The 24,358-nt window shown below is 42.0% G+C and overlaps 1 protein-coding gene across 2 annotated transcripts in view; it reads right to left on the bottom strand.

Moving 5' to 3' along the window:
* The window catches only part of APBB1IP (amyloid beta precursor protein binding family B member 1 interacting protein), a 103,132-nt gene that overhangs the window by 35,276 nt on the left and 43,498 nt on the right, over positions 1-24,358 (bottom strand). The window contains exons 1-6 of one of the 2 annotated variants that reach the window (XM_060293200.1): positions 23,828-23,896; positions 22,490-22,577; positions 18,896-19,188; positions 16,185-16,262; positions 8,794-8,953; positions 7,506-7,627 (exon numbers count right to left, since the gene is read on the bottom strand). In XM_060293200.1, the coding sequence (XP_060149183.1) occupies positions 7,506-7,627; positions 8,794-8,953; positions 16,185-16,262; positions 18,896-19,147 (612 nt within the window). In that variant the 5' untranslated portion in view covers positions 19,148-19,188; positions 22,490-22,577; positions 23,828-23,896. Of the gene's footprint in view, positions 1-7,505; positions 7,628-8,793; positions 8,954-16,184; positions 16,263-18,895; positions 19,189-22,489; positions 22,578-23,827; positions 23,897-24,358 lie in introns of those variants that run through there. The other variant, XM_030837022.2, reaches the window with a different exon arrangement.

Below are 24,358 nucleotides of genomic sequence, written 5' to 3'. Positions count from 1 at the left end.
ACGTGGGCAAAAGGGTCCCTGTCCTGACTCCATGCTTTAGAGGGTCCCTACTCTGCCCCTAACCTCAGGGTATTTCTATTCCCCTACACTGTGAACCTAAAACTGCTCTTAAAAATAGTCTATTATCTGGACTTCCCTCATGGCGCAGTGGTTAAGAATCCGCCTGCCAATGCAGGGGACACGGGTTCAAGCCCTGGTGCAGGAAGATCCCACATGCTGTGGAGCAACTAAGCCCACGCGCCCCAACTACTGAGCCTGCGCTCTAGAGCACGCAAGCCACAACTAGTGAACCCATGCGCCACAACTACTGAAGCCTGCATGCTTAGAGCCCGTGCTCCGCAACAGGAGAAGCCATCACAGTGAGAAGCCCGCGCACCGCAATGAAGAGTAGCCCCCCTCGCCGCAACTAGAGAAAGCCTGCGCCCAGCAACGAAGACCCAACGCAGCCAAAAATAAATTAGTTAATTTATGTTAAAAAAATAGTCTATTAAAAAAAAAGCTTACTCGTGTGCTTTGTAAACGGATGCTGCCGGGAATCAAATGGCGTGGAACTGCATTTCGGTCCCACTGGCTGGCTTATTAAAATGCCAGAACTGATAACACGCTGGACACTGCATTCTCGGCACCTATTTAAACTTGCGATGAAAAGTTCTGAAACATTTTTTTGCATGTCAACATACAAATGTGTGAGGCGGCACATCACTTCTCAAACTTGTTCTAGGGGGTTTGCAAGCACAAAAGTTTGATCTTCATTCATAGAGGCAGGCTTCATAGAGGTCAGCCATAAGGGGCTGTGTGGGAAGAGAGTAAGGGGGTCACTGAGAAGGAGGGCGAGGACACAGCTTGTGGAGGGACAGAGGGACAGGAGCTAGAGGTCCGAGGGAGATCCGGAGCAAAGATGCTCTCGACTGTGGTCCCCACAATATTCCTTTCCAGTGCCAGCCCGAGAAGCCTGGTCATGCTTCCATGAGATGCCTCTGTATCCTTTCAAGAATCATGTTAAAAAGTTCCAGGTAGAGCAGTTTCTCATGACCAAGCGATCCCCAGTGCCAGTTATGGCAATGTCTGCACACCCAGGAGTCAGCAGTAGCTCTGAAGAACCACTGATAGTCTTGGATCCTCTTCAAGGTTCACGAGTGAGACTCCTATGTGGTTCCTTCCTCTTGGGCATGAAGCTAAACCAGTGATGTCCCAAAGTAGCTATTCAATGGGTGGGGTGTAACAGCAGCCAGCAGGAGAATTCATGACTCTGCTTTTCCTCCTTTAAAAATGAGGTGATCTGGGACTTCCCTTGTGGCCCAGTGCTTAAGAATCCGCCTGCCAATGCAGGGGACACGGGTTCAAGCCGTGGTCTGGGAAGATCCCACATGCTGTGCAGCAACTAAGCGCGTGTGCCACAACTACTGAGCATGTGTGCCACAACTACTGAGTCCGTGTGAGTCTGTGTGCCACAACTGCTGAGGTCCGCGCGCCTAGAGCCCGTGCTCTGCAATGAGAGAAGCCACTGCAATGAGAGGCCCGTGCACGCAACAAGGAGTGGCCCCCGCTTGTCGCAACTGGAGAAAGCCCTCACACAGCAACGAAGATGCAACACAGCCAAAAATAAATGAATAAAATAAATAAAATTTTTTAAAAGGTTTAAAATTTTTTTTAATTTAAAAAATTAAAAAAAATAAAAATGAAGTGATCTGCTATTACCTCTCTAAGTATAGACCAGTCATCCTGGGGAAATTCCTTCCTAATTAAGCATCTTTTGGTCCACAAATTTGCAGGATCTGGTTTCTCTCCGTCACCTTATTACAGATAACTTTTGTTAAATTAATTAGACAAGGAGGCCACTGGACTGCGGGGACTCCAATGCCGGGCAGCCTACGTAAGCAAACCCAAATCTAAGCCTCAAGGTTACAAAAAACCGAAACCTAAGGGCATCCGATCACAAACAGTTACCTAGGCTACAATCAAATAATTTCCTTTCTTGGTTTCTGTACCTTCTCTCTGTAAGTCTCTCCCCTGGTTCTTAGCTGAGGAGTGCTCCTAAAGACTTCTGATTTGGTTCTGCCGGATTCGAATCGAATTTTGTTCAAATAAACTCTTAAATTTTTTTAATATGCTTCAGTTCATCTTTTCTTATAGGTGACCGCTGAATTTCGGTTGGCATCAAATGACTTGACTTTTATATATAACGTCGCGATGCTGCAAGCGGTTTTCATGCTGGATTTAACCTTGCGAGGTGGGAAGTACAGCCGTATCACATTGTACAAATAGAAACGCTGAATTCAGGTGTCATCAGAAAGCCTGCTAAGACCACACAGTCAGCAGGTGACACTTGAGACACAGGTGAACAACATCACTTTTCAAGTCATGGGTGGAGGCGGTGCTTTGCATGTGTGCCTGCAAAGCACACCACTGATGTCCCCAAATCTTTATTGATGGTTGTTTCTAATATTTGAGCTCAAAACCCCCCTTTGCATTCATTTTACTGCCGCCTGCCTAGACTTATCCCCGCAAGTAAGTAGTTTGTAAGAGAATCCTGTTAAGTACTAAGGATTTCAGTGTTGTAAAATTTCATGAAATTTTACATAATTTTGTATGGTTTAGTAATTTTCCAGGAGAACTGATACTCTGGGCCACAGAAGCTCTTTCTCAGTCAAGCTGCAAATACTAATCCGTATTTTACATAACAAACAGGCTATGGGGAGGCCAAGAACAGACTGACTTTGGAGTCATGAATGCAGATTCCAAGGAGAAAGACAGAATCTGAACTCTCAAGCACTCCAGGGATCTACACCTGCAGACCTATGAGAGCAGGCACCATTGTCTCTAAGGGCGCAGAGGATGTCATTTACCATGTAAAACAATGTGACTGTCAGCACACGGTTCTTCAGGAATGGTGGCCCAGGCCAGGCCTATTCATCCACTATTACAGAGACAGCAAAAGAATAAATGGGGGCTTATTCTGATCCGGGCCTCTGGCAATCAGTTTCTTCTCATTGTGGGAAACTGAGTCAGTGTAGTAACTTCTGAATCAGTTGTTTCCATTTGTGGTATCATCCTGCTAGCCGTATTCAATTTACCTTGTCTGAGGACATCCTCAGTCACTACCAATTTCATTCCAGGTTTCCTATAGTCTTGAGAGCTCTGAACAGAAGACTCAACCTATGGAAACCACTCATCAAAGTCCCCAATGAGTCTTAAGATCAAACAAAGGCTTCCTTTCTATCTTTGATCTCAGTTTTCTCATCTGTAAAGAGGAATAGCAATATATCCTTCTTATAGTTGTAAAGATTGGAGATAATACTTGCAAAGCTTCTAGCCTAGCACAGAGTAGCTATTAATAGTTTCTAGCAATTTCCCTCCTTCCCTGGATCGTCAGTTTATCCCTCTGCATTTGATAAAACGTAGCTTTTGTTATAAACTGCCATGAAAATAAGTTCTTAGGCTTTTCCAGCAAGCGGCCTGAGGTGACCTCTAAAAATGGTTTGCTATTCACTTGATCCAGAAAACCCCACAAAATCACGCACATCAAGAGGTTCAACTCTTCGTGCTCACTTTAAGAACACTCGTGAAACTGCCCAGGCCAATACGTGTGTGCGTATCCGAAAAGCCACCAAGTATCTGAAGGAGGTCACTATAAAGAAGCAACGTGTGCCATTCTGTCATTACAGTGGCGGAGTTGGTAGGTGTGCCCAGGCCAAACAGTGGGGCTGGACGCAGGGTCGGTGGCCCAAAAAAAGTGCTGAATTTTTACTGCACATGCTCAAAAATGCAGAGAGTAAGGCTGAACTTAAGGGCGTAGATGTAGATTCTCTGGTCATTGAGCAAATCCAGGTGAACAAAGCCCGCACAATGCAGTGCAGGACTTACAGAGCTCGTGGTCAGACCAAGCCATACACGAGCTCTCCCTGCCACACTGAGATGGGCCTTACTGAAAAAGAACAGATTGTTCTTAAACCAGAAGAGGAGGCTGCACAGAAGAAAAAGATATCCCAGAAGAAACTGAAGAAACAGAAACTTCTGGCCCGGGAATAAATGCCGCAAAAAATAAATGCAAATAAAAGTTAGAAAGAAAAAAAAGTTCTTAGGTTTGATATCTTAAGAACTTAGAACCAATACTATCTAATAGAAGTCAGTTCCTGTCACTATCTTCATCTCTAGAAGTTTTTTTACAATCACAGAGGAAAGCTCCTTAATGCAAGGTAAGTTTGGGGGGCATATTGGGAAAGTGACCAAAATCCAGTCAATTCTGTTTTTCCTTGTAAATAAATACCTTGGAGTTGGAGAACAGGTGAGATGGGGATGTCAAAGGTAGAAAGATTTTTACTCATCTCATGAGAAGAGAAAACCAACACAAGGAAAAATTTAGAAGCATGTCTCTAGTAACGTTTATAGGTAAAATATTGCCCATCTGATAGAAAACACGAAAGTAAAAATGTGTACATTTCATGCTGAATTTATGGAGGGTGAAATGAGACTTTTTTTTGAAGGAGAAGGAGAAACTCAGCAATGTTTAAAATCTAGTTCATCATGTTTATATCCCAACCTATTTCTCTTCTCATGCTTCCTACCGAAGGGAAGGGCATTAGGGTCTATCTAATTCCCGAGCGGGGAATCAGTGTCATCCATGTCTGCTTCTATGCCTCCTTACTATACCAGCATCCAAGCGGTCACCATATTCTGCAAAATTCCATTACCTCCTGAGTCTCTCCCAGTGCCCTTCAGTCCATCATTATCTGTTCTTTCTGGGCTTCTGTAACCACCTCTCCATCACATGGCAGCTGCCACTTTTACTTTCTCCAAATCCATTCTCTGCTGTGCAATCACACTGATCTTCCCTCAACTCAACACCCTTCAACGGCTCCCTGCAAGCCTCAGGACAAAGCCCAGTGTCTTTAACACGATCTACAAAGCCCTTGATCATCTTGTTCCTGCTGCTCTCCAGTCCAAAGGAGGTCTTGCTAGGACCACATGATTTTGTTAAAAAACAATTTGATCAAGAACAAAATCACAGCAGAAACAACACATTGATTCAAAATCTCCCCCACCACTTGTTTTTCAGGTCTTAGTGATTCGGATGCACTAAGTATTTAGTAGTGCTTAGTTTTTATGCATCTTCAAGCCTTTGGGACCATTTTTCAGACTTTTTCAAGTTTTTAAATTTTATCTCTATTTGATTCTTAGACAATTATGCTTGTTTGGCATCTATTCCTAAAGTTTTGGGGCTTGTGGCAAAGTATTAGAGAGTGAAGTGAGTGTAAATCAATGGCCTGATGCCATGGCTGCCGGCCAGGAAGACCAGGATCTGTTCCAGCATCCGTGAGTCCTAAGCGGGGTCGGACCTCCACCGGCTCTCACTGGCACTGGGATGCTGGGAATAAACGAAACACACTATAGGCTGAATGCAGTGAACAATACCCTGGAACACTGCCAGTGGCTTCAGAATCTTCTGTCATCTAATAAGCTTCTGCAGATGACAATTCACTCACTATTCCTACTTCCATAAATCATTTTTCTGCAAGAACGAACCCTAGACTTGAGCTCTTCCACCCACAGAGAGTGGGGCACGCTCCATGCCCCTCAATCATGACCACAAAGTTGAATGAATCCCATAGTGGCAAGAAAATGCAGCTTCATATAAAAGAAATATAGAATATAGCTAAACAGGCAAAGTAGGCATGAGTGGTTGAGGCTGGGTTTTTAAAAACAGCAAAATGTTGAAACAAGAAAAATCTCGAATAAACAACCTAACCTTATACCTAAAGCAACTAGAGAAAGAAGAACTAACAAAACCCAAAGTTAGTAGAAGGAAAGAAATCATAAAGATCAGAGCAGAAATAAATGAAATAGAGATGAAGAAAACAATAGCAAAGATCAATGAAACTAAAAACTGGTTCTTTGAGAAGATAAAAATAACAAAATGTTGGAACTTCCCTGGTGGCACAGTGGTTAAGGATCCACCTGCCAACGCAGGGGACACGGGTTTGATCCCTGGTCCGGGAAGATCCCACATGCCGCAGAGCAACTAAGCCTGTGTGCCACAACTACTGAGCCCACGTGCTGCAGCTACTGAAGTCTGTGAGCTTAGAGCCTGTGCTAGGCAACAAGAGAAGCCACCGCAAAACAAGAGGAGCCACCGCAAAATGAGAGGCCCACGCACTGCAACAAAGAGTAGCCCCTGCTTCCACAACCAGAGAGAAAGCGCGTGTGCAGCAGTGAAGACCCAACACAGCCAAAAACCCCAAAATGTTAAAAACTGAGTAACAGCCTGAAAATATATTTTAAACGAACCCCTTACAATCATGATTGCATGAACTGGTGATTGGAAACATTCATTACTGACCTGCTTTTATTTTAACCAATACGCTATTTCTTTTATTTTATTTTAATTTATTTTTATTTTTTTGGGTGCATTGGGTCTTTGTTGCTGTGTGCAGGCTTTCCTCTAGTTGCGGCGATCGGGGGCTACTCTTCGTTGCGGTGCGCAGACTTCTCATTACAGTGGCTTCTCTTGTTGCGGAGCACAGGCTCTAGTCACGTGGGCTTCAGTAGTTGTGGTACACGGGCTCAGTAGTAGTGGCTTGCAGGCTGTAGAGTGCAGGCTCAGTAGTTGTGGCGCACAGGCTTAGTTGCTCCGCAGCATGTGGGATCTTCCTGGACCAGGGCTCGAACCCGTGTCCCCTACGTTGGCAGGTGGATTCTTAACCACTGCGCCACCAGGGAAGCCCCCAATATGCTATTTCTATCAGTTTCTTTTCCACAATTTATCTGAATGCACTGTCACCCCCTGTCCCTACCTCCTCCTCGTGGTCCAGCTGTACAATTTCCCATGACCTAAAAGAACTTCCCTCTTTCTTCTCGGACTTTGCACACACACCCCGCCTAGGATGCTCGCTTCTACTCTACTCTTCACCTGGTTAACTCCAACAGATTTTGCAGGTGAGCGCTTGAACACAACTTTGTGTGAGGAAACTTCCCTGCCCGCCATGCGCAGACAGTTGGCTGGAGATTTCCATGGGACAAGTCTAGGACATCCTTGTACGCATGATTTGAGGAAGCTTTTTCAAATATGGAGAAGGACACTTTTTATTTTGTAGACTGTACGTAGAGTTGTACATTTTCCAGGCGCTCTCTTGACTTATCCCGACATCCATAAGCACCAAATATGAACAACAAAGAAAAGGGTATCTTTAAACTATGAAGTGTTAATGGCTCAGAGTGCGTCACATATATTGGATTAATGTAGCCAACGAGCTATAAGGACAGAAGAGGAGGATAAGTCAACAAAGAGGTATATTTTGGATGCTGAATCAAAAGAAACAAAATGGATTATTTTCTCTCTGAATCCTTCAAGGGGCTCTTAGTTTACGTATGGCCTAAGAGTTGTTTGTGTTTCTTTGAAAGGAATACATTTGTGATATTTTGTGAGATGATGAATGAGCTGGTGAGTACCCAGGTGACATTAAAAATTGGATATTTTATATGGTTTAACAATATACAAGTTATCTTACCTGGGGGTTTTTAAATACAGCGTATTTTTCCTCCTTCTCCAAAAACAGCACTTTATTTTCTGTGTCTCTTGTCCAGTCTGATAAGACTTCAACAACATTTTCATGGTCTTCAAAAAACCTTTCTGATAAAACAAGGAAAAGCATTCTTTCAGACCCAAGACATCAGGGTTTCCAACAGAGAAATAAGCTGGTGTTGAGTTAACACAATGCTTCATACTTCTCATCAGTTTCTAGAAATTCCTAATTCTTACATGATGTCACACTGTAACATCTCTATTATGTGTATTCTTCAGTCTCAGGTCTTCAACTTATTTTCCATTAAAAACATGGCAGATGAACCTACAATGTAGCGATAATGGTCAGCCATTGCTCTTTATTTCATGTTAGAATTTTTGACTATTTTAAATAGCCCCAGGTGGAGGCAACATCCTATATGGAAGGAGGCCAATTAAGCAATAATTGGGTAAACAACTTTGAATGAAATTGTGAGAAACTGTGAGATAAGTGATGAGTACTATAAAACATCACTCCCTAAAATGCTAAAAAACAATATATTTCGGAACCAACCCTAAACCTTCCTTTAGAGAGCTTTCAATTCTCTATTTGACTCACAGAGTTGAAGAAAACTTCAAGAGGTTATTTCTGTGCAGACCACTTCCTCCAGAAAGATGTGTACCCAAAGCTTCTAAAACATGTATTTCTGTATTCCAACAGGCTCTCCCAGGAGACAATTGTTCTATGAGTGGTATTAAGAATGAGAAGTAACAGAGTATTTCTTTAATTGCTTTTTAGCTTTTTAAAAAAAACTCAATCAACGTCTATCCACTGTCCTTTGCTCTTCCGGGCTGAGCCTCTTCCACTAGACAAAGTGTCAGACATTGAGTGAGCGGGCAGTGATGTGAGGCCCGCGGCAGAGTTACCCTAGAGTATAAAGAAGTAAACTTTAAAGAGACATCGGCTGACAGACACCCAGGCTCTCCGACTATCTGCTCAGCTTGCTAATCATGCGGTAAGAAGTATCCTCCTGTCACTTTCTTTCCCTTTCGGATCTGCTAGAGAAGTAGCAGCAATAATGCTTACATTCCCCAAGGTCTGGCCACCTGCTCCAATCCGAGTCTCTGCCACAGATAAATGAAGAGGCAAGCACTGAACCTGACCTAAGGGAAGTGATGCAGGGGGAGTCTTGATAGCCTTGAACCAAACTCTTCTTCGCAATAGACCAAAACCCATAATAAAGCAAACTCACAGGTTTTTTGGAGTACAGCCAATTGCTGGAACTGGGACTTACCGATTTGTAGTTCTGGATATATTTCATAAAGACACCAGTCCACATTGCAGTCACAATGGGTTTTCTCAAAAAGGTTGTCTAGAACATCTCGGGCTAATTGCCGCTCATCCACCATCAGTGACTTCGTGCTGTTATCATTCATGTGCACCTTGACAACGAGCTGAGGATAAAGCCACAGGGCAGCCAGTAAATTCAAGCAACTGTAGAAGGCCACCCACTGAGGTTAAGGTTTCAATGTTCCTATCTCTTCTGCGAATTTAAGTAAGAAGGTGTCCCACAAACTCACTCATATGCCAAGCACTTGTTTAAGGTGCCAGGAATATAAACGTAGAGAAACCAGTTCACAAAAACAGAAATAAATACACAATAAGTGAAGTCCCTGCCCGGCTTTCAGAGACTCTGCATCCTGGTGAGGGAGAGAGAAAACGAACACAACCCAAGAAGTGCTGCCTGCCGGCCTCCCTGACATCTTTCTGTTACTTCTTCCGGTTCACCTCAGAGCCCAGAAGCGTTGCTTAGCTGAAAGCCGTGCCGGTACCTTTGTAATAAATTCTTCTGTCCTGCTTAGCTGGAGTTGGGTCCCATTTCATGCAACCCGAGACTTCTATGACACAGGTTAAGACCAAGTTGGTTAATCTACAATTCTCTGAAGGTCGGAAGTTGCAGAGTGACAGCGTCACCGAGGGGTCTTATCGAGAGGCAGGTGGTGTCCCAGCAGGACACGTTTGAGATTAGAGGCGGACTAAGCCAGATCAATGTAGACTGAGAAAGCGCTATTATGGAGGCATGCAGGCCAATGAGTGACCTAATGCACTTTTCATTTGATTAAAAAAAAATTTACTGCATTGAGTTCACAGTCAAATTGGTAGCTACCTTATTCCTAATCTGGACGGTTTGGTGTGAGAATTTACTCCTAAGGGCACAGGATTTCACTGATTTTTCCCAGACAACTTGTCAAGGTTATTAAAACTTCTGATCCCTAAGAGAGACCATGATTCTGATGTAACATAACAGAATTAATTCAACAACTAATCAGCTAGGGTTTGGATTTTCTTTGATACCTGTGTATTTGTAGCTTTTTTTTTTTTTTGCGGTACGCGGGCCTCTCACTGCCGTGGCCTCTCCCGTTGGGGAGCACAGGCTCCGGACGCGCAGGCTCAGCGGCCATGGCTCAAGGGCCCAGCCGCTCCGCGGCACGTGGGATCCTCCCGGACCGGGGCACAAACCCACGTCCCCTGCATCGGCAGGCGGGCTGTCAACCACTGCACCACCAGGGAAGCCCTGTAGCATATTTTTAATTCCGGCAGTTGTTAGTTATGAGTGCTACAGGTTATAACGGTGCTATCTATCCAGTCTTCAAAAGGAACAGTGGAAATGTGCCCATGAAGCCCACATTTATTAGACACTTATGTTTAAGGGAAGATTTTCCATAACTCCTTCTGGGAAGATCTACGTTCTTATTTTATTCTTTGCCAAGATCACTGATCCTCCCTGATTAAGTGGGAGTTAGCTCTAGTTAGAGTCCATCTTTGAGTGCCACACGGGAAGGAAGGGCTGCCTTTCCCTTTCCAGACCATCCCTGCCCAAACTCCAGCCTGCAGTGCCTGCACTTACTCCACAGGCTGCCAGCAGAGAATTCCCAGAAGCAACATCGTCAACCAGAACCCCCTGACACTCTTGCTTAAACTTCTATTCTAACTTGAAAAGAGAAGCATGAGATAGTTAGAGACAAGTTCTGCCTATTCTGTCTGTCTAAGGTTGGTCCTGGTTATTCACATATGAGGCTCATCATTATTTTTAAAAAGTGTTTAGATGGAGTGAAGAGAGAGGTCATACAAGTGGTAACATTTCTTCCTTCCCCCAAAGTTTGGGTTAGATTCTGAGCAGCAGGGAAACTGCCCCTCTGGTCCCACTCCCACCCAACTGGATCTTGAAGACAGTGTGTAGTTAACAGTGAAGAATGCAATTCCTGTGGATTTCTGTGCAGAGTTACTGAGAGCAACCAAGGGTGTGGATGGTGATAAGAATCTGGACGAAGAGCAGGCAAGGACCACAAGTCGAAGCACACCTAGTATCTGCTCTTCCCACACTTGCACACCTAAGACTCAAATGCAGACATCAGGGCAATAAAGGTGCATTTCCTGCTCCTGGAACCATTCAAATGAGACCATTATTCCAGGCTTGTCCAAAGAATACTTTTTTTCCCTTGAAAACCTGTAGCCCAGAAAGGTCTAGTTGGACAGTTGTTTTCGTTGTATGTTCATCTTTTTTTAAAAAAATAAATTTATTTATTTATTTTTGGCTGTGTTGGGTCTTCATTGCCGTGCGTGGGCTTCTCATTGTGGTGGCTTCTCCTGTTGCGGAGCATGGACTCTAGGCATGCAGGCTTCAGTAGTTGTGGCACACGGGCTCCATAGTTGTGGCTCACGGGCTCTAGAGCACAAGCTCAGTAGTTGTGGCACACAGGCTTAGTTGCTCCGCGGGGCATGTGGGATCTTCCAGGTCCAGGGCTCGAACCCGTGTCCCCTGCACTGGCAGGCGGATTCTTAACCACTGCGCCACCAGGGAAGTCCCTGTATGTACATCTTTTGATGTATTTAAAACAACAGGCCCAGGACATCCCTGGTGGCGCAGTGGTTAAGAATCCGCCTGCCAATGCAGGGGACAGGGGTTCAGTGGGGAACCTCTGGTCTGGGAGTTCCCACATACCACAGAGCAACTAAGTCCATGTGCCACAACTACTGAGACTGCACTTTAGAGCCCATAAGCCACAACTACTGAGCCTGTGTGCCACAACTACTGAAGCCTGTGCACCTAGAGCCCATGCTCCGCAACAGGAGAAGCCACCGCAATGAGAAGCCCATGCACCGCAAGGAAGGGTAGCCCCGGCTCACAGCAACTAGAGAAAGCCCACATGCAGCAACGAAAATCCAATGCGGCCAAAAATAAATAAATTTATTTAAAAAAATAAAATAAAATAATGAAACAATAGGCCCAACTACTACAATGTCAAAGACCCATTCATCTGACCAGAGAAATCAGACGTGGATGGTTGTGTGGAAAACAGAAATGCCTCAAATAGTGGAATGACCATGGCTTATTTTCTGTGGAAGGCATGCCTGCTGCTCTCAGCTGAGGAATATTGCTATAAAGTAGTTATACGTCCTAAGAAACACTACCAGTGTTAGGATTCAGAAGACAATCTTCCTGATGAAAAAATCAGTGATGTTTGACCACATTTCATTCTTGCTTAGGAATTCTTGAGAAAATAAAACATAGCTTGGTGTTTTGCTTTCAAAGAGAGAAAAAAACTAAATCACATAATTTGACAATGATGCAATTATGAAAGGGTTGGGGGTTTTTTTGGCAGAAATTGCAAACTAAATTTAATCCATATGTAGTTACCAATGTCCACAATTATAAAACTTAGGGGGAAAAAAAACGAGAGAAGGCTGATGACTTTTAGCAAGAAGAAATCATATTTAGTCTTCTTCACAGCTTTCTTCACATTTACAAGCTGAAGAGTAGCTATATACCAACACATGACACCCTAAGTCACAGTTAGGCGATTAGCAAGCTGAGTACTTTTCATACCAACACCATATGATATAGAGTAAAATGACTCAAGCATGAAAAAACTTCCGCTTTCTAATCCATCATAGTAAAGATTTAATGGTTTTTATCATTTCTTCTTTTTCTTTTGCAAACTAATAAATACAAAATTATCCCAGCCCTAAATCATTTGCAATAAATACATTTTTGCTTCTATGATAAAATTTACAAGTGGAATTGGTCTCCTGTGTCACAGAGCTTTAAAACAAGGAAACAAAATCAATGAGTGAATCCGATTCTGTTTCCAGTTCCAACAGCTTTGCAACACAAACTGTGTACATCGTTCTTCGTGATCCAAAGTGATGTCAACACCCCACAGAATACTTGAGGGCAAAGTACTTCAGATAAACTTGATTCCATCCTTTATAAAACATGTTGTAGCTTATGTGTTAGTACATCTTAGTTACTTTATTAATGGATGAGTATGACTCAGTTTTTTTTTTTTGATGTTCTGTGCCACACAGCCTTTTGTTTTTAGAAATAAGTCTGGAGGGTCCTAAGTCAGAAAAAATATACACCTTAGCTTCTTAATTTTCTTTCCTCTCCCACTGATCAGAACTGCTTCTGTTTCACATCTGCTTTGTTGACTAGAGGCAGGTGGTGCTTTTTGCTACTGTTACAATTCACCTCAACTAAATTATGGCAAAGTTCTGTGGAAACACTGCTTTCTCCTCCTTGTTCTCTTCATCTCCAGTTAAGCAAACTGGCCAAATATGCTAGTTGTTCTACCTTATTTTTTATATTTTTAAAAAATGCATTTATTTATTTTGTCTGCGTTGGGGCTTCGTTGCTGCACTCAGGCTTTCTCTAGTTGCAGCGAGCGGGGGCTACTCTTCGTTGCGGTGCACGGGCTCTCCTTGTGGTGGCTTCTCCTGTTGCGGAGCACGGGCTCTAGGCCCACGGGCTTCAGTAGTTGCAGCGTGCGGGCTCAGTAGCTGTGGCACATGGGCTTAGTTGCTCTGTGGCATGTGGGATCTTCCCAGACCAGGGATCAAACCCATGTCCCCTGCCTTGGCAGGTGGATTCTTAACCACTGCGCCACCAGGGAAGTCCCGGGTTCTACCTTTTAATCTAAGAACCAACTTCTCTTTTCATTTATCCTCTGAGAGTATCTCCAACGTGGCCCCCATTTTATAAACCACCCAGTGGTTTAACATAGTTGAAATAATTATGAATTGTATTTTTACTCATTTTCTCTTATCTTTTTATCTCCAAAGGGAAAGTCGGCAACCGAAGACAGCCCATCTTCCCCTGCCATCCATTTGTAATTTGGTTCAGTACATGTTTATCTACAGTGAGGTCTTGTGCTAGAGAGACGGCTATGAAACAGGTCACCCTGCTCTCATCCCTTCCCCTACAATCCACTTTCCACACAATGGCCACTACGATCTTTAAAAATCATATATTATCCCTTGTTAAAAACCCTCATATGAGGACTTCCCTGGAGGTCCAGTGGTTAGGACTCTGCGCTTCCACTGCAGGGGCCACAGGCTCAATCCCTGGACAGGAAGCTAAGATCCCGCATGCCGCATGGTGCGGCCAAATGCTTTCCCACTGCACTGACAATATGTTCCAAACTCTTCGTCAGACCTGTGAGACCCTGTGACCCCACCTGCCTTTCTGCCCTCAGCTCCTCCCATTTTCCCTGCTGCTCAAGAGGTAAAGGGATCAACAGTATGGTGACGGATGGAAGCTAAATTTTGGGTGGTGAGCACACTCTAGGGTATACAGAAGCAGAAATATAAGAATGTACACATGAAACTTACATAACGTTATAAACCAATGCTACCTCAATTAAAAAAAAAAAGATTCCCTTGGGCAGTATCACTCCTTCCAGCTTTATTTTCTTCATAGCACTTCTCTCCCCAGCTAGAAGTGAACTCTACACAGGCAGGGACCTCACCTGACTGGTTCACCTCTCTGTACCCCCAGCACCTGTTCTATGAGATGAGGATGCATCGGTAAAGAAAACACAAAACTCCCTGGAGGAGCTTCCCTGGGGTTGGGGAGGGGAGGTAGGCATTAAACAGGATAAACAAGTAATCTGGACAGTACGCTGTACGGGGAGGAAGGAAAGCAGGGGGAAGGTAAGGGATGTCAGGGGTGTGTGTGTGCATGGCACTGAACAGGTGACCAGACCTAGTGAGGGACAGAGAGAACCCACTGGAATCTGGGGAAGAGCTCTCCAGGCAGGGGGACCGCAAGGCACAAAGGTCCCGAGGCAGAGGCATGCCTGGAACATCTGTGGAGCAGCAGTGAGACCAGTAAGCTAGAACAGAGGGTGAGGGAGAGGGCTGGCAACCAGATCATGCAGGGACTTGATGTCGTTGTGAGGATTTGGGCTTTACTGTGTGTGTGTGGGGGGACATCCTTGAGCAGAGGAGGGACAAGAAAAGAGGTGGGAAGAGAATCACACGAGGGGGACTGGTCTTAGAAACATGGCAGTCCATGCACAGGAGCAGGAAAGACCATGGACCACCTGCCACAAGTGCAGGCGGGTAGGGAGGCAAATGTGTTGGGGGCTTGTAGAACCTTTCTTTGGATTGCTTCTACTTCTCAGTGCAATGGGCTGAGAAAATGTGGGAGAGGAAGGAGGTATTGGAGATTTTCAGAGAGAGGACAAGGTGGAAGTAGTTTTCTAGGTTCGTGGGAGAGAGACTGGACTTGGAAGCTCAGGCAGCACTGAAGGCCCAGGCTGGATTTAACCAGGTGTTCACAGAGTGAGGACAAGGGGGGAGAAGGCAGCCGAGGATGTATCAGTTCAATACCGACCACAGAATGCAATCATACATAGAGAATGGGGAAGAAAAATGATAAAAAGGTTCATGCATGCCTGAAATGAATGGAACCAGAATGACCTGAAAAAATTCTCATAGATGAACCTTGGAAGTCTGGATCCTGGAGTAGTCAAGGAATATTTATTAAATATCGATCAACATGTACTGAAATCCTTCATTCAAGGAACCATGAGAGGTGCTGCAGGAACATAAAATCTAATGCCCTGTATGAAAAGAATAATTCACCCAACTGTAAGCAAAAAGTTCTTAACGACTCTCAGCCACGGTATATGCTTCAGGAGTCGAAGTGAGACTGTTTATCTTTCTCTTAATTTACCTAACTAACTATTGTTAACACTTTATTATTAGGTAGATGCTTCTCCTGAGCTTAAATACATGTGTCTCTGATATAACACAATATATGTGTCTCCAGAAAAACCTATGCTCTACAGAAAAAGCACAATAAATTACAGGCTTATTGGGACAATAGGGTCGAGGCAGGTCACTCAAAACCTACGCCAACTTTGAACACACAGCTCTAGCCAAAAGAACATTTAGTATTTCAGGAGAGAACTTGGACATCCAGGGCAGGCTGGGGGCTGCCTCAGGGGGTATATAAAATGCAAAAAAAGCCATCGTGGAAATGAGGTGATGCCACTAGAAGCTGAACTCTGACCCAGTTGACTCGCCAACTCGCCCCCAGAAGGGGGCGCCACCTGCCATTACCCAAGAGTGAGCAGAACCCAGAGTGCATCCTTAGGGGAGGGAGCCCTGGGGGTAGAGACTTGGAAACCTCCATATTTACACTAACGCAGGTCCCCTATTTATCAATCACCAATGAGTCAAGCGAGGTCATTAAAAGAATCATTTCTCTTTGTCCTTAAATTTAAAAAACTACAACTCATTGGAAAGCACCACTTGAAGTTAAAATCTTTTTTAGGCTTAAGCATAATAAAAAGTCATTAATTTGACTGCCCCACGCAAAAGTGATTCATAATTTACCTTCTTGACCTTGGCCTCCTTCAGTTTTTCCAACGCTAGCTTGATTTTATCAGCCTTGGCCTGGGCTTCTTCTTCTTCCTGTAAAATGACAAGACATTCAACACAGTCCATTAAATAACACCAGGGAGTAAGTACCCTTGCCATCGTTAGTGTCTTAGTCACTTTATATTGACAGAAGGCTGTGTTATACAGGGCACCAAATTTCATATGATTGATTTTCAAACTTTAAGTAACTGTAACAGAAATCTTCAACCTGGAGATACAGAAGACAGTCACCCTTTATATCTTAGGAATAGTAACTTAAAAGATGAAATGATGACTCAGAGTTTCACATATTTAGTCTGCAAAAATCTCTGTTTGGTTCAAAATTGGGTCTAACCTGAGGAATCTATAGGTGAATCTCAAGGGATTTGAGCACTTCCTGAAATTATACACATTCTTTTGAATTAGTATGTGTTTTCTGGGATTCTTAGTTTTTATTAGATTCCTAAAGGGTCCTTATCTTCCCCAATCAAACTTAAACTTATAATTCACAAAAAAACCCCAAAAAAACCACAACAAACTACTGACAAACACATGAGCAGGCAGAAAAGAGAGTGAAATATTTTATGAGCCCAAAGCAGACATATATCTTCTTATACCAGTAGTTCTTATATATTTTTTGAGCCACAAACCCCTTTAGGAATATGTTTAAAGCAATGAAGCCCATAAAGCTTCACATATGCATTGACTTTGCAGACAGCTGGGAATCACAGACTCCTTGACCTCTTCATGGACCCTATATTAAGAGCTTCTGCTCTTTAGAATGGCTGTTATCGAAGACAAGAGATAAAAAGTGTTGGCGAGGGCTTCCCTTGTGGCACAGTGGTTGAGAGTCCGCCTGCCGATGCAGGGGACACGGGTTCGTGCCCCGGTCCGGGAAGATCCCACATGCCGCGGAGCAGCTGGGCCCGTGAGCCATGGCCGCTGAGCCTGCGCGTCCTGAGCCTGTGCTCTGCAACGGGAGAGGCCACGACAGTGAGAGGCCCTTGTACCGCAAAAAAAAAAAAAAAGTGTTGGTGAGGAAGTGAAGAAATGGAAACCTTTGTGCACTGTTGGTGGGAATGTAAAATTGGTGCAGCTGCTACGGAAAACAGTAAGGCAGTTCCTCAAAAACTTACAAATAGAACTACCATATGATCCAGCAATTCCACTCCTGGGTATCTACCCAAAGGAAATGAAATCAATATCTTGAAGAGATCTACACTCCCATGTCCGTGGCAGCACTATTCACAGCAGCCAAGACATGGAAGCAACCTCAGTATCTGTTGATGATGAAGGGATAAAGAAGATGTGGTGCAGATATACAATGGAATATTATTTATCCACGAGAAAAGGAAATCATGCTGTTTGTGACAACATGGATGAAACTTGAGGGCATTACACTAAATGAGATAAGTCAGACAGAGAAGGACAAATAGTGTATGATCTCACTTATATGTGAGAATCTAAAAAAGCTGAACTCATAGAAACAGAGAGTTGAATGGTGGTTGCCAGAGGCTGGGGACAGAGGAAATAGGGCGATGTTGGCCAAAGGGTACAAACCTCCAGTTATAACATGAATAAGCTCTGGGGATCTAAAGTACAGCGTGGTGACTACAGTTAACAGTACTGTATTATAAACTTGTTTAGAGAGTAGATCTTATATGTTCTCACCATATGCACAACAAAAAGGTAATTATATGAGGTGATGAAGGTGTTAACTAACCTCGCTATGGTAATCATTTCTCAGTATATGTGTATCTGATCATCATGTTGTATGCCTTAAATCTGTACAATACTATATGTCAATTATATCTCAATAAAATTGGGGGGAAAAGAGCCTCTGCTCTATATGGATCACCGATTTTCAAATAATTTTTATACAATAATCACATAATAGAGCAATGAATAGGATTTAATATTTGATTTATATTTCATATTTGTTCATTCAAAAGGCATTGTAGGGCCTTTCAGGGTTACTAGGGTCGTATTTATGAATACTGATCATCACCCAGTACAACGAATGCAGGAGCCACAGGAAATAGAGCTAGGTTCTTACTGTAAGATATTTTTAAAGTGGCTTACTCTAAGAAAAATCCTTAAAGCGCTCTTCTTGCATGGATGAGAGATATGAGTTAACGTCCCACGTAATGACAATATGAACTTCCCGGAAATCTATTAATATCAAGCATTCATCACCTACCCGCCCCATAACGCCCCTCCCAACTATGACCTTACACGTGATACACAGATATCTTTGCCCTACTGAATACGGCTGCCGAATTCAGCAAAATTCCATTTAGTACAATTCTGAAATATGTAAGGAATGCCTTCTATTCTTTATGTACTGGACTAGGACCAGGGACACAGAAATGTATACATCACTTCCACAGTTCATACCAAGTTAATAAAACATGACCCCAAAAGGTTGAGTATTATCAGGGAAAGTTGCATACAAATACAGATTTTAGCCAAACTATAACGATTCCTGAATATGGCCCTAATATGTCCTTGATACACACCAATGTGTCCTTTTACGGAGACTCTGGCTTTGCAATGAACACATCTGGGATTCTTGTTTCTTAGAGTCTCAGAGCTCTGGGCGTACAAACTTAAATGTAACCGCCACTCTGAAGAAGGTCAGAGATCTTGGGTAGCAGAGGTCAAGAGTCCTGACCCCATGGACTTACCTGAGAGAGAGGTTCAGGAGCGGGTGGTGGCAAAGGAAGGTCTAACATGGGATCAGCTGGTGGAGGAGGTAAGTCATCCTCATATTGGCTAATACTCGGTGCAGCAACATTTGCTGTGTAACCAAGAGAGGCTGCACCACTGAAACTTGGTATATCCAGAGATGCTGAATGAGGTCGGCTCTGAGAGGACTCTTTCTGGGCCTGGATTGTCCTCTGCTCAGCTTCTCTTATGTCTGCTACCAGATCCGCCATGAGAGCATCTAAATCTTGGTCTTCCAGTGCATTTAAGGACTCTGATAGGGAAAATCACGTTAGTGGTCAAGACAACAATTTGCACCTAGAAAAACTTAACGAAGGTCATTTTAAAGAGTACATTTGAGTACTGGTTGCAAGGGGCTGGGGTGGGGGAAATAGGAAGAGGTTGGTAAAAGGGTATGAACTTTCAGTTATAAGGCGAGTAAGGTCTGAGGATCTAAGTATAACATGATGACTACAGTTGATAACACTGTATGGTATCATTGAACTTTGCTGAAAGAGTAGAACTTAAATGTTCTCACTAAAAAAAAAAAAAGAATAGATGAGGTGATAGATGTGTTAACTAACTTGATGGGGGAAATCCTTTCACAATGTATATGCACACCAAATCATCACACTGTACACTTTAGATATCTTACAATTTTGTCAATTAAACCTCAGTTGGGACTTCCCTGGTGGTGCAGTGGTTAAGAATCCACCTGCCAATGCAGGGGACACGGGTTTGATCCCTGGTCCGGGAAGATCCCACGTGCCACAAAGCAACTAAGCCCATGCGCCACAACTACTGAAGCCCGCGCACCTAGAGCCCGTGCTCCGCAACAAGCCCCTGCTCACCACAACTAAAGAAAGCCCGTGCACAGCAATGAAGACCCAACACAGCCAAAAAAAATAATTAATTAACTTAAAAAAACCTTAAAAAAAAAGCTAAAAAAAATCACTTCCCTCCAAAAAAAAAAAAAAAGAGAAAGAAAGAAGAGAAAAGAAAAATAATGGGGGAATGTCTTCCCTACATTGGGACCTCACAGGCCAGCTATAAAGTCAACTCCAAGCACCTGATTAGATGCCTAAGTAGAGAATTCTTGTACATTCTCGTGCAAGATCTTAGCGTTTTAGAAAGTAGGGGAGGGGAGAGGCTGGAAAATTCTCCCCAGGTCTTGGGAGGGCAGACAGAGCACCACTGATAAATATACTTGGAAGAAAGTAGGTCTCCACCAACTGGGATTTATTTAATACGCCTTGAGACTTGGGGTGAGGGCAGAGTTTCTGTGGGCACACCATCCAACTATAGGAACTCTCACGTCACAGAAAGAGCAGTTAATGATAAATATTTAATAGCAGGAAATAAAGCACCAAGGGGGTTAAGGAATGAAAAAAAAAATTTTTTTAATTGGGATTAAGTGGTAAAGACTTCATAAGACAGTGAGCTGGGAGTTAACTCTTAAAGGAAAGGGCATACCCGAATTTTCAGAGTGAGGGTGAGGGAGGACGATTTTCACTGGAATTTCTTCCACGTGAGAGATTACTGTGGAGATAAGACCCGGGATCCTGAAAGCTGATTAGACCACGTGGCATACGGGGAGCCGTGGCCGTGAGTCGCGTTGCTACAGCACTTTGTCCATCAGGCAGTCACCGGATGGTGAGTGTGATGAACAAAGTATGGGCAAGGTGGAAGTGATCATGAGGGGGAGAATTCTATCTGCTGTGTGCAGCGTGAACTGGATTGAGGAAATGCGGGCAGGGGAAATGAAGCCCTCTCAGAAACAAATGAGCAGAAAGCATGGTGAAATCATTTACTGCCAAACATCATCAGCATAAACACCATATAGCATATTACGTTAATGCCAATAGTTCTATGTACAGCACTGGGACTGAGTTTGGATCTCTTAACCAGGTAAAAAGCATTTTCCTTCTAAGCCACCGCTGTTTTGCATATAGCTTTTCATCAAATTAAGTGAAATTTTAAAAATCTCAGAGAAAATATGTGTAGACCTAATGAAGCATATTCCTAATTTTCTAGTGTCATCAATTACATTGTGACTGTAGACACACAGCAAATGATTTTAATCCTTTATAAAAATTTTAGGGACAAAATTCCCACAGTAACACATATAGTAACAATTTCCAAAGCAAATTATAATCCTCAACATATTGGTATGGGATTGAGTGATAAAGAATTGGGGATTCTGTTCAGAAGTTTATCGTTAACTCTCCAAATAACTTTGGGTGAAGTATTTTTTGACTCATTTTAAGCGATGTTTTAAGGGAAGACAGTAGAAAAAAAAAATCTATTCCTATTGTAATTCCCAACAAATTTAACTTTCAGTACATATCAGTACTTTTTTAATGGTCTTGTCTCCTTAATGGCACGAGTTTCTTGTTAGTGTCTTTTAACATGACTATGTTTATGTATTGCTGGGTTTCTTGCATTCTGACATTTTCAGTAATTTTTTGATACAAGGTAATAAGTGCTTCGAAAGCATTAGTTGAGCTTACTACAACTAAATTACTGATTAAATTTTAATGGAACTGATTATTCAGCTGTTATGAGTGTGTCAGGCAAATCTGCACTGTTCATATATGCAAGTATATGTTCTCTATTAACGTCATAATTTGACAAAAGTGTGTTGGTTTTCTGAAACTTCATGAATGTTACCATCATTCCATGTTGCAGTGGAAACGACTGACAGAAATAATAAGTTTATATGGAAGATAGAAAAGCGGGTGGGAAAAAGAGGAAATCAGAAGAGATGTACTATAATTTATCAAGATACAGTTATTCGAACCTTAAGGTTTAATCTAAAACTTACTGAAAATGACAGAAGCAAAGGAACCCAGTGAGTGATGGAAATAAAACTTGGAACTCTGGATTTCTGTAACTAGGCTTCTCTATTATTTTGTTCTTTATTCTTTTGGTTGGCACTGCAAGTCTTTGGAAAATCTTTTCCAAGAGTTGCAGTGAATTCTCATTAATTTGGAAGCAATCACTTCAAGATTCATTGTAATTTGAGTAGCACCTGGGCTAAAGATTGTCAATGCACTAAGTAGGAAGAGAGATTTTTGTTAATAAAATATGACAAACTTCAGGGGACTAAAATGTCAAATAGACCAAATATACTATATTATATATTAAATATATATTAATTAAAATATATTTTGAAGCATCTATTCATATATTCTCAATCATTATGAAATGGCCAGTTCATTAATATCCTTGAAGGGACATTTCCTTATTAATATTTTCTTATACTACTGTATCTTATTACTGTAATGGCTTAGGAGTAAGAAGAAACTCTGTTTTTTTAAAAAAAAAAATTAGAAAGCTTTGAGACTTTCAGCAAATACAGGATAGTGTTCCTTTTCATTACAGGCAAAAATATCTTCTTGGCCTCTCAATTCAATCCAAACGGCAGCACTCAATCTGAATGAAATCCAGGACTTTAAAAATTATACTTGTCATGATGTCCAAGTTCCTTAAACTTTGTTTTCAGATTACAGTTGTGTACAGATTTTAGTCATTGTTATCATTTCAAATTACTTAAGAAAAGAAAGGATACTCACCATTTAAATCCTTAAACCCCACACTGTAGTTAAACTCAGCTCTGGACGGTTTAGGTTCTGGAGGAGGGACAGTGTCGACTCCTAAACTCTGTGAAAACGGATCCCAACCCCCAAAGTTATTCATGATACCAGTATTTTTGCAGTGCACTTTAATCATTAAGTAAAGAATCATTTGCTGCTTATACATATTCTCTTTAAATATGTTCTCTAAAAACTGTATTCTTACTTGAACATGCTTTAGGTGATTTTTTTTTCCTACAGAAAATGACAAGTTAAATTATGACAAGTTAAAAATGACAAGTTAAAAATTATTCTAGAAGGTACATCTTGAAACAAAACAGGTCAAATGATGAGAATGAGGTTGTTCACTTTTAGAGACAACAAAAACTTTCCGGGAATGAAGCATGGTGACACATACACTACATAAGGATTTAAGTTATGACATCAAAGAAAGGAATTGTTTAGTCACTTGAAGATAAGAGCTGTTTCAGGATGCAATCTGTTATTACACAGTAAAATGTTAATGCTGTTACTCTTATTTAATAAAACTTGTTAAAAAGAAATTAAGCCATAGTAAGTTACTAATTTTGTAAATAACATTATTTTCTAATTGATAAAGTGACTGCTTGTATGATTTAAAAGCTAATATTTAAACATATTTTTACATCCATAGTTTGAGAAGTGATTTCACCTGTTCTTAAACGTGAATGTTTTCATGACAATGAGTACATTCTTTGATATTAATTTGACTTGGTAAGTAATATCCTTGTTCATGTCTTAAATTTCTGAAGGAAACCAATCATTATAGGTTTGAGAATAAATTAATGATATCATCAGTTATACGTAGGAAAAAAAAGGCCATTAATCAAGAAGAAGTTAAAAAAAAAAATGAACCCAATCAAGTTAGAATCAAGGATAAAATGTAGGGAAAAGTGACTGCAACTCCAGAATTCATTCTAAAAACCGGAATGAACTTGCAAAAATTGCCAAGAAAGAGGGAGGTTGATGGAGAAACTACAGGGCAAATACCACAAAAAAAAATTTAGTGAAAGAAAGTACAAAAAAATTCATTAACTAGTTGGTTTTTAAATGCTATAACTGGGAAGTATAACATCACAATTAGGGTTGCCAACTCATTTTTTTCTCAGGAATATAATTTACTAGGCTACTTACAGAAATTAGAAATAGTTCTCTAACAAAACATGAATGCATGAATGTGTAACATAACAGGCTTTGAGTAAAATACAGAGAGAGGGAAAGGAGAGAGAGGAAACCGGTTTTAGGAAGGAACTCCTTCAATCACAGCTTTAGCCAAGCAAACCCTGTGACCCCACTCACCTGAGTGCAATAAAGAAAGATCAAAACCCAGAAAGGCCTTCAGTGAAAGCAGGTCCAAGACACTCTAAGGGGCCCTCTTCTTACTCTTGAATTAGAGTAACAACACTCAACTATGAAAATCCCAGACTCTGACCAATCAGAATAATCATTCCTCTATGGAGCAGAAGTGAGTGAATGGACAAAGAGACCACAGATGTTCATTAAACCCTCCCCATTCATGGGAGGAAAACGGTCCTCTGATTTATAGAAATGTGGCTTCCATCCTAACACTCCCTGGTTATTAGTCAGCACCCTTTTCTCTAAGCCTGTCGTCTCACATTTTGTCTCTTCTTTCATAGAATCTAAACCTTCTTGAATTTTATACGGAATATAAAGTAGATGCTAACTAACATTGATTTATTTTTCCTAAAATAAATACTTAAAAAAAACGTAGATTATTCTTCATTTACTTTGTAGAAAACTTTAAGATCCCTATCATATTGAGGAATACTGGATGATTCTTATTTTAGTGCTTTATGCAGAAAGCGATGA

Source organism: Globicephala melas, chromosome 2 (genome assembly GCF_963455315.2).
Source record: "Globicephala melas chromosome 2, mGloMel1.2, whole genome shotgun sequence".
NCBI lineage: Eukaryota > Metazoa > Chordata > Mammalia > Artiodactyla > Delphinidae > Globicephala > Globicephala melas.
The sequence above is the reverse complement of the archived record's forward strand: the minus strand, read 5'-3'. Positions and strand labels throughout refer to the sequence as shown.